This window comes from Belonocnema kinseyi, chromosome 6 (genome assembly GCF_010883055.1).
Source record: "Belonocnema kinseyi isolate 2016_QV_RU_SX_M_011 chromosome 6, B_treatae_v1, whole genome shotgun sequence".
In the NCBI taxonomy this organism is placed as follows: domain Eukaryota; kingdom Metazoa; phylum Arthropoda; class Insecta; order Hymenoptera; family Cynipidae; genus Belonocnema; species Belonocnema kinseyi.
Window position 1 is genome coordinate 55,822,557 of NC_046662.1, and position 9,755 is coordinate 55,832,311.

The 9,755-nt window shown below is 25.7% G+C and overlaps 1 protein-coding gene across 1 annotated transcript; it reads right to left on the reverse strand.

The window, feature by feature from the left end:
* Nucleotides 1–917: 917 nt before the first annotated feature.
* Nucleotides 918–8,280, reverse strand: LOC117175404 (carbonic anhydrase 6-like). Its single transcript, XM_033365114.1, has 4 exons — nucleotides 8,222–8,280; nucleotides 8,027–8,132; nucleotides 3,783–4,016; nucleotides 918–1,046 (listed from the first exon to the last, which is right to left on the reverse strand). The coding sequence occupies exons 1-4, from the start codon at nucleotides 8,278–8,280 to the stop codon at nucleotides 918–920; spliced, it is 528 nt and encodes a 175-aa protein (XP_033221005.1).
* Nucleotides 8,281–9,755: the final 1,475 nt, after the last annotated feature.

A 9,755-nucleotide genomic window follows, 5' to 3' on the forward strand; every position in this document is an offset into this window, starting at 1 on the left:
TTGAATTGAATTGAATTGAATTGAATTGAATTGAATTGAATTGAATTGAATTGAATTGAATTGAATTGAATTGAATTGAATTGAATTGAATTGAATTGAATTTTTTGAATTTTTTTTTATATAGAAAAATCAGTAATAATTTATACGTATATGTACAATGACGATGGTATATACTTCAAATAACTCAAGAAAATAAGTTATTGATGCGACAATCGACTTAATTTTATTACTTACATTAACATTATTTTTAAACATTTTCATATAAAGAAAAACACACACCCTTATTACGTAACCCCTACCGTTTCCAGCCGAATTTTGTATAGAAGCGCTTGCATTTGCTTGGACTTTTTGACAAGGGAGATGAAAACTGCAAAAAACCTTTTCCGAGTGCGGCCATTTACCGCAATTTAGTGTATTATTTTGTTTTGTAAATTCATTAATAAAAATATAAACAATGAACAAAAGTAAGATTTGTAAAAAATCGTTTTAATAACAAAAAAGTTTATCTGATACTTAAAGTGAATATTGACGAAAATCGCTGTCACTATCTTAAAATATAAATTTGAAACTATGTAGAAAAATACTTCATTTGAAAAAAATGTTTGTTAAAAAATTGCAAGGGGTCAAGATCTTAAATTACAAAGTTTTTAATTTTGGGACAAAGAACATAAAAGAATTTTTTTATACAAAAGCTGTTTTTTAGTCAAAGCATATGAGGAAACCATTAAATTATTAATTAATGCTGCAAAAAACACAATATAGATTAAATAATTATTATTCGAGTTCCGAAGGTAACGGAGCACAGGCCTCACTTTAAACTATATTTCCCCCACCCCTTGCTCCCAAAAACCCACAGCTTCCAATCGAAATTGAATTTTCAGAAATTCGCTAGGGTCTCAGAGGCCCAACAGTAGTGATTAAGGGTTCAGACTACGCTCATTAGTAGTAAACTGCACAGTCTTAACTTGACGACCGTTTAGTTGCTGGCGAGGTCTAATATTCGTATTGTCTCCATCGGACAGCTTTATTTTCCAGAATTCTTCTAGCTGAATAAAAAAAATATATATATAATAAAAGTGTTAAAAAAAGTATGAAACATTTTTGTATATATTTTTATGTAACACAAGTATGGTTTCCTTATTTGTTTGGCAAGGCATGGAGCAGAAAATTAGGTATTTTTTGGTGGTGGGGTACTTTACCAGCCTAAGCAGCAAAGTGGAGCAAAAAAAGCGTCCGTGGACAAATGGATTTTCATAAGGCTATTATTATATGATTTTCACTTTGTTGAATAAAAGATAATAAAATTTCACATCAAACTTTCATTGCCGATTTTCAAATTTTTGTTTATTTTTTGGCGTACTTAATAACAAAAAAGAACAAAAATTGACTTTTGAAGTAAACCGGTTTTTGAAAAATGCTCTGATTCAATCGAAAATACCTAGAAAGCTGAAAACAACTATCCAAAATATATGTTTAATAGCAATGCGAGTGTTAAAAGTGTATTGAATTTGTTATAAACAAATAAAAATTTAAGAAATTTAAATCAGATTAAAATCAAATTTTAAATCTTATTTAAATTTCAATAATCAAGTTAATGTGCAGAATTCCTGAAAATAAAATCAATCTAACGACCAAATTTGGACAACCACCATAGAACGTTTCTATTGCAATCTGGAAAAATAACAACAGAAAACTTTTTTTCCTAAAAAAGAAAAGAAGGGAAAAGAGAAGGGTAGGAAGAGGATGTTGTTGGTTCGTTTCTCATGTTTCTTTGCTCTTTTTTAATTTTGGTCCAGAGGGAGAGGGAACTTTTTTCTTTTCTTTGTTAGAACAAAAATATTTTTTGTTTTTTTTTCAGATTGCAATAGGAACATTCTATGATGTTTGCCCTAATTTGGTTGTTCGATTCTTGGTTCTATCTTCTTGATTTTCACTTATGTTTTAGTTGAATACATAAATTTTAATAAATAATTGGTTATTATAAAAGCAATTTTTATAAACAAATATCCTTATCAGATATTTTTGATTGAATAAATAAACTGTTTCTCATGCAATCGATCACATATTACTTGGAAATAAAACCTTAGTATGATATTTGGCCCCCAAATAAAAATTAATAATTTTTTAAACTACCTTAAATAACAAATGCACTATTTGGCTATTTCTGGAGTTGCAAACTTAATTTAATAGTAAAGAATTTATTATTGTTAACAACAATTGTTCAAACAATTTTCTATCATTTTATTTATTTATAAATAAAACACCGATTTTTCACGGGATAAAAAACCATTTATTTAGCAATGGTTTTTTGCTACGAATCAATAACATTTGATAACTCTGTAACCAAAATCAATTAACAAATGCATTATTTGGCTATTTTTCAGCCAAATAATTCATTTTTTAGTTAAGTTTGGTTAAACAATTTTCAAATGTTATCGATTTATTGCAAAAAATCATTGCTAAATAACTAGCTGTTGATTCCTGAAAGAACGGTATTTTATTTATAAATATATAAAATGATCAAGATTTTTTTCAACAATTGTTGTTTACAATAATAAATTGTTTATCGTCCTAAACATTTTCTCAAAAATGCAGAAGTTAGTTATTTACAGTTAGTTTCACCGAAGAAATCAAGTTTGTACCTCCAAAAATAGCCAAATAGTGAATTTGTTAAGTAAGGTAGTTTAAACAATTATTAAATGGCCAAATATTATACTTAGGTTTTATTCCCAAGTAATATATAATGGATTCCACAGAAAAACTTTATTTCATCGAGAAAACCTGATATAGATATTTGTTTAGAAAAATTGCTTTCAAAATAACAAATTATTTATAACCTTTTATTAGTTCTACTAAAAAAACAAGTGAAAATCAAGTGACGAATCGCCGTCAACCCCACGAAACCATTTTCATTCACTTATTTTTTTATATGAAGAATTTCTGAAAATAAAATCAAGAATCTAACGACCAAATTTGAACGACCAACATAAAATGTTCCTATTGCAATCTGGCAAAAACAAAAACAAAAAACTTTTTTGTCCTTAAAAAGAAAAGAAAAAAATTCCCTTTCCTTCTGGACAAAAATAAAAAAGAGGAAAGAAGAAAAAGAAGGCAGCCAACCAATTTCCCTTCCTTCCCTTTGCTTTCCCCTTCTTGTCTTTTTTAGATTTTTTTTAGGAACTTTTCACAATAATTTGACTATCTGTCGATAAATTCAATAAATTTTTTAACATTCGTATTACTATTGGACATCTTTTTTTGGATAGTTGCTTACAGTTTTTTAGGTATTTTCTATTGAATCAGAGCATTTTTTAAAAACCGGATACTTCAAAAGTCAGTTTTTTGTTATTTTTGTTATCAAATAAACAAGAATTTAAAAATCGGCCATGACTGTCGATTAGAAATCTTATTAACTTTTATTTAAAATAAAAAGTTAAAATCGGATGATAATTTTCTCTTGAAAATCAATTTGCCCGCAAACGTTTTTTTTTGCCCCGCTGTGGGCCGGTAAAGTGCACTTTATTGTCCGCCAGAAATGCGCGCGCATGTGCGTTTGTTATTTCGACCGACACGCACTGTTTCTTTTAACTAACCTTAAACCTGAGACTTAATATCATGCGGAAATTTGGAAACAATACTCTGATTATATTAAATATCGTATGTTCCAAGCCAGCAAAGTCTTTTTACGATCTCGTGTGTTTTCAAAAACTCACGCTCGGCCATAAAAAGACTAGTTTGCTGCCTTGGTGCACAATTTACTATTGAGAAATTTGAATTCTTACTAGGGTGTCGGTAATCGGAGTAACAGGTAGATATATCAACCAAGACACAGATTCCGTGCAAGGTGGATAAGTCAAAGATCCTTCGTAATATTGAAAATATGTTTCTGGATAGTATTTATTTACAAAACTTGCTAACGCAAACGTCTGTATCTTTTTATTTTTATGTATCGATTGTACCTGCTGTAATTCTTTTTCCAGATTGGCAAATAAATTGTCTTTTACCTCAATTCCACTCTGAAATTTCAAAGATGGGTCTATAATATAGGATTTTTGCGTAAAAACGAATTTAATTTTTTTTCTCTATGACTATAGGCTCTATAAAGTTTGATACGTATTTCAGGGTATTAACAACCATTTTGAAGAAGATTTCATAAAATTGTTAAGAGCTTTATAAAAGTTTAAGGTATCTCACAAAACCTGCAGTTGGTAGAAAATCAATTATTTTGTTAACCAATTTATGTTCTTAGTTAAAAATTCAACTTTTTAGTTTAGAATTCTTGAATTTTATTATGAATTCATCTTTTTTGGTAGCCAATTAATCCTTTCTTTAAAAATGCATCCTTTTTATTTAAAAATTCAGCTTTTTCGTTGAAGATTTATGATTTTTGCTAAAAATGTATCTTTTTTCTTGAAGATTCATGAATTTTGCTAATAATTCTTTTTTTTTTTTGTTAAAAAGTTGATCTTTTTGGTTCAGAATTCTCGAATTTTGTTAAAAATTTGTCTTTTTTATAGAAAATTTTTTTTTTATAAAAAATTCTCTTTTTTAGTTGAAATTGAAACTATTGTTGAAATTGAAATTGAACTATTTTATTGAAAATTTATTTTTCTAAATTACTTTGATAATTGAAAATTTACCTATTCCATTGTTGGTCGAAAATGGTTTTTTCTTAAAGTAAAAATTCAACTCTTTGCTAAAATTGATCAATTTTATTAAAGAGTCGTTTTTTGTTCTTCTTGAAAATGAATCTAGTTCAGTTGAAAATTCAAGTTAAGAGTTCTTGAGTTTCATTGGACATTATTCTTTTCTATTATAAAATTAACTTTTTTCATTAAAATTTCATTATTTTTAATCTGATAATTTAAACGTATTATATTGAAAATTTGTCATTTTGTATTGAAATTTGAATAATTTAGTAAAATCAAATCAACCATTTGGTATGAAATTCGTTTAATTTTATTATTAAAAATTATTTTTTTAAATTGAAAGTTTAACTATTCCATTTTTTGATAAAGCTTCCCCTTTCTCAGTTTAAAAATTCAATAATACCCGGATTGACAGTCGCATAAAATTTTATTAGGCACATTTCAACACTTACACTAAAAATAACTTTTTTATTTTATTTGTTAATTTATTACTAAGGTTTACAATTTACCGCACGGTTTCGCAGACAATATAGAGTTGCTGACGAGAAATATTTTAAATATGATATCTAAATATTTTATTCAAAATTTCTAAGTTGCAAGTAATAGAGACGAATTTTCAACAAAATAGTTGAATCCTCACCCAAAACGGGAAAACGCTGTTCCTGCATAATTTTATTCTACACAAAATATATTGTACACAAGTATACTAATTATATTTTTCCTACACAAAACTTTTTCTACACAAAATATTTCCTACACATAATTTAATACTGTTATATTTTTACTGCACAAAACTTTTTCTACACAAAGTTTTTCCTGCACAGAATTTCATATTGTTAAATTCTGTGTAGAAAATATTTTGTGTCGGAAAAAAATAAAAGTATTTAACAAGATTAAATTCTGTGTAGGAAAAATTTTGTATGGAAAGTTTTGTGTAGAAAAAATATAATAGTATTAAATTATGTGTAGAAAATATTTTGTGTAGAAAAATTTTTGTGTAGGAAAAATATGATCAGTAAATTTGTGTGCATTATATTCTATGGAGAATAAAATTGTGTAGGAACGAGTGAAACCCTACTGTTATATTATTCCTTCACGAAATTTTTTCTACACAGAATTTATTATTATTTGGTAGTTTTATTTTTTCCTACACAAAATATTTTCTACACAAAATATTTCCCAAACAGAATTTAATACTGTTATATTTTTCCTGTACAAAATTTTTTCTGCACAGAATTTAATATTGTTTGGTAGTTTTATTTTTTTTCCTACACAAAATATTTCCTGCACGGGATTTAATACTGTTATATTTTTCCTACACAAAATATTTTCTACACATAATTCAATAGTATATATAATTATATATAAATATATATATATATATATATACATAAATATATTTAACATATATAATTAAATAGTAAATATTCTGTGTAAGAAACATCTTGTGTAGAAAAAATATAACAGTATTAAATTCTGTGTGGGAAACATTTTTTTCAGAAAATATTTTGTGTGGGAAAAAAATTAAACTATTTAACAATATTAAATTCTTTGTAGGAAATATTCTGTGCAGAAAAAATTATGTGTACGAAAATTATAACAGTATTAAATTCTTTGTAGGAAACATTTTGTGCAGAAAAAGTTTTGAGTAGGAAAAATATAACAGTATAAAATTCTGTGTAGGCAATGTTTTGTGCAGAAAATGTTTTGTGTGGGAAAAAAATAAAACTATTTAACAATATTAAATTTTTTGTAGGAAATATTTTGTGTAGAAAAAATTTTGTGTAGGAAAAATATATCAGTATAAAATTCTGTGTAGGAAACATATTGTGTCGAAAAAGTATTGTGTACGAAAAATATGATCAGTATACTTGTTTGCAATATATTTTGTGTACAAGAAAAATTGTGTAGGAACGGGTATAACCCATTTATTAACCAAATAATTATATTTAGAAACAAAAAATAAATTTTCCACCAAGAAAGTTAATTTTCTACCAAAAAATACGAATCTTTAATCAAACACATGAATTTAGAAAAATAATAATTTGAATTTTGAAGCAAATTGAATAATGCTGTTATAAATTCAATTTTTTTTAAATCAATCTAGTTTAGTTGAGAATTCAACTTTTGGGTTGAGAGTTCTGGTATTTAGATGGAAATTAGTGTTTTTTGTATATTTGGTATATTTGGTCATTTTGTCTTGAAAGTTCAATAATTTAGTTTTAAAAATGCAATATTTGGTAAAAAAATTAGTTTTTTATAATACAATTTTTCTTTAAATAAAAGTGTAACTATTTCATTTTTGGTTAAAAATTTACCTTCCATATTTTGAAAATTTAATAATACCCTGATAAATTGTCAGATGAAATTAAATCAGGTTCATTATAGAAACAAATGCACATTTTTGGCGTTTTAAGCTGAAAGAAATCGATCTTCCTTCCGTTCTTGCTCAAATTATATTTTTAATAAATTTTTTTTAATTTCACTATGCAATAATATTTGTTTATCTTATAAACAAATTCACATATAAGGCGTTTTTAAGTGACATGAAATTGTTTTTATTATGATCGGGTTGAAGTTATGTGGCTAATGAGGTGATCTAAAAAAATGTTGACAAGCATTGTTAATTGTTTATTTTGAAAACGCTATATATTAAATCTATGACTTGCAGATATTTATAGTTAGAAAAAATCGTTTTTCATTTATTATTTTTTAAACTAAATTCTATCTATTCTTATTCAAATTAAATTCTGAATGATGTTCTTGAACAACATTTTGTGATAAAATGGAATTCGTTCAATTTATTAATAACTTACTATATAAAAAATAGATATTGTAAGCGTTTGTGATATGAATAGAATAATTTATCTCTGTTTGCAAATCAATAAATTTGTATACACTTACATAATATGTTATATATTTAATAGACTTTAATTCCTAAACAATGAAGGAATAGCTAAAAATTGCAAAAGCTTGCTGAATTTTGGCAACATAATTTCTACACGGACAGAAGAAAAAACGATTTCTTCACTTAAAAAGGCCCAAACTTTGCACTTGTTTATAAAATATAAAAAAATAATGCATAGTACAATTTTTTCAGAAAACACTATTGCCAATACACTTTCACCAAGGTCGGAAGAAAAAACGGTTTCTTTTTACTATAAATGTCTACGATGTAAATTGTTTTATATAATTTGTTTACAAAAATAATTAATGACATTGTGTGAAAATGTGGCAATGAAAGTAAAAAAATGAGATAATCGCCACCCTTTTTGGGCTTTCATTTTAAGCAATTCAATATTTTTTTAGGTTTTCGAAAAAAAAAATAACGAATTATTGAAAGAAAGTATTGCAACTAATTAGTTTCCACGTCTTACACTGAGCCAGTTTACAAATACTACAAGACCGCCTGGTTGGGATTGAGCGTCCTCAAATGAGTTGTATCCCTTTTTATAAAAATACATGTGCATCTCCATATCGTACCTGTTGAAGAAAAATAATTACATGAAATTTATATTAAACTTTTTTAGTGTTAGCAACAATACAAATGCAAGACTACATTTTTCACTTACGGAAATTCTTTTTTCGTCGCAATATTATAAAAACCGTGATCACTCCCGTTATCCTTCATGGGGTTAAAATAAAAAGTTATGATCATTATTGTTATCTTCAGTAATGGTTTTATTTAGTACAATATAAGTCTAAATTAGTGAAAATGTTAGTAATTGATTTAGTAATTAAACGTTTGGCTAATGAAAAATTGATGTTATGTAACTTTGGGAATAAAAGGGAAAAAGTCACAAGATATTTTACCTACTTAAAATAATTATAAAAAATTTTTATTGTTTGGTAACATCCATTATTAAACAACTAGCAACATTATTATGCGATTTAAGCTTTATCTTTAAATAAAAGATCATAAAATTTCGCATCAGAATGCCATCGTCGATTTTTAAATTTCTATTTATTTTTTGTTTTATTTATTAACAAAAACGAAACAAAAATGTTGAATTTTGAAGTATACCGGTTTTAGAAAAAATATTTTGATTGAATCGCAAAAACCTAGCAAACTGAAAGCAAATATCTAAAAAAGATTTCGAATAACAATGCAAATGTTAAAAAAGTTATCGAATTTGTTATAAACAAATAAGTGAATGAAAATGGTTTCGTAGAGATTGGCCACGATTCGTCACTTGCTACACACTAAATTTCAACAATATATGGACAAAAAGAGGGTTTGATTTGAATTAATAAAAGTTACTAAATAATTTGTTATTTTAAAAACGATTTTTTTAAACAAATATCCATATCAGGTATTTTTGATGGAATAAATCAAGTTTTTTTCTATGGAATCAATCAGAAATTACTTGGAAATAAAACCTAAGTATACTATTTGCCCACCAAATAAAAATTAATAATTGTTTAAAATACCTTAATTAAAAATGCACTATTTGGTTATTTCTTCAAGTACGAACTTGATTTTTTCGATGCAAGAACATTTTGATAACAGTAAACAGTTTATTATTTCAAACAACAATTGTTTAAAAAATGTTTATCATTTCATTTATTTATAAATGTAATACCGCTTTTTAAAAGAAATTAACAGCCAATTATTTAGCAATGATTTTTTTTTATAAGTCGATAACATTTGATAATGGTTTAACTAAACCGAATTAACAAATGCATTATTTGGCTATTTTTCAGCATTTAAACTTGTTTTTCTTTTGTGTAATCAAATGTTAATAACACCATTTTTTAATTTTTTATTCGTTTGATGACAATCCAATGTTTTTATTTTTATTAACACTTTAATTAACTTAAGCATACACCGTATATTTTAATTATGTTTCTTTAATAAATCTTCAATTTTTATCAACGTATACCAAGGAATATTGCCAATTAATTTAAATTATATACCTCAAGAGAAAAATATTTAATTTATAACTGCATTAGCCGAGAAAAATTGGTTTGTTAAGTTTTTAATAGAAATGGAAATAATAGATCATTATCGAACTATCGAGAAATTTTAAAAAAATGTGTTATTAAAAGTTCATTACACAAAAAAAACAAGTTTAAATGCTGAAAAATAGCCAAATAATGCATTTA

Coding starts and splice junctions, on each gene's coding strand:
- LOC117175404 (XM_033365114.1), bottom strand. CDS start 8,280: ATGAAGGATAACGGGAGTGATCACGGTTTTTATAATATTGCGACGAAA. Junction 4,017..8,026: donor TATTTGTAAACTGGCTCAGT/GTAAGACGTGGA, acceptor TTGAAATTTCAG/AGTGGAATTGAGGTAAAAGA. Junction 1,047..3,782: donor CTCCGATTACCGACACCCTA/GTAAGAATTCAA, acceptor TTTTTTATTCAG/CTAGAAGAATTCTGGAAAAT.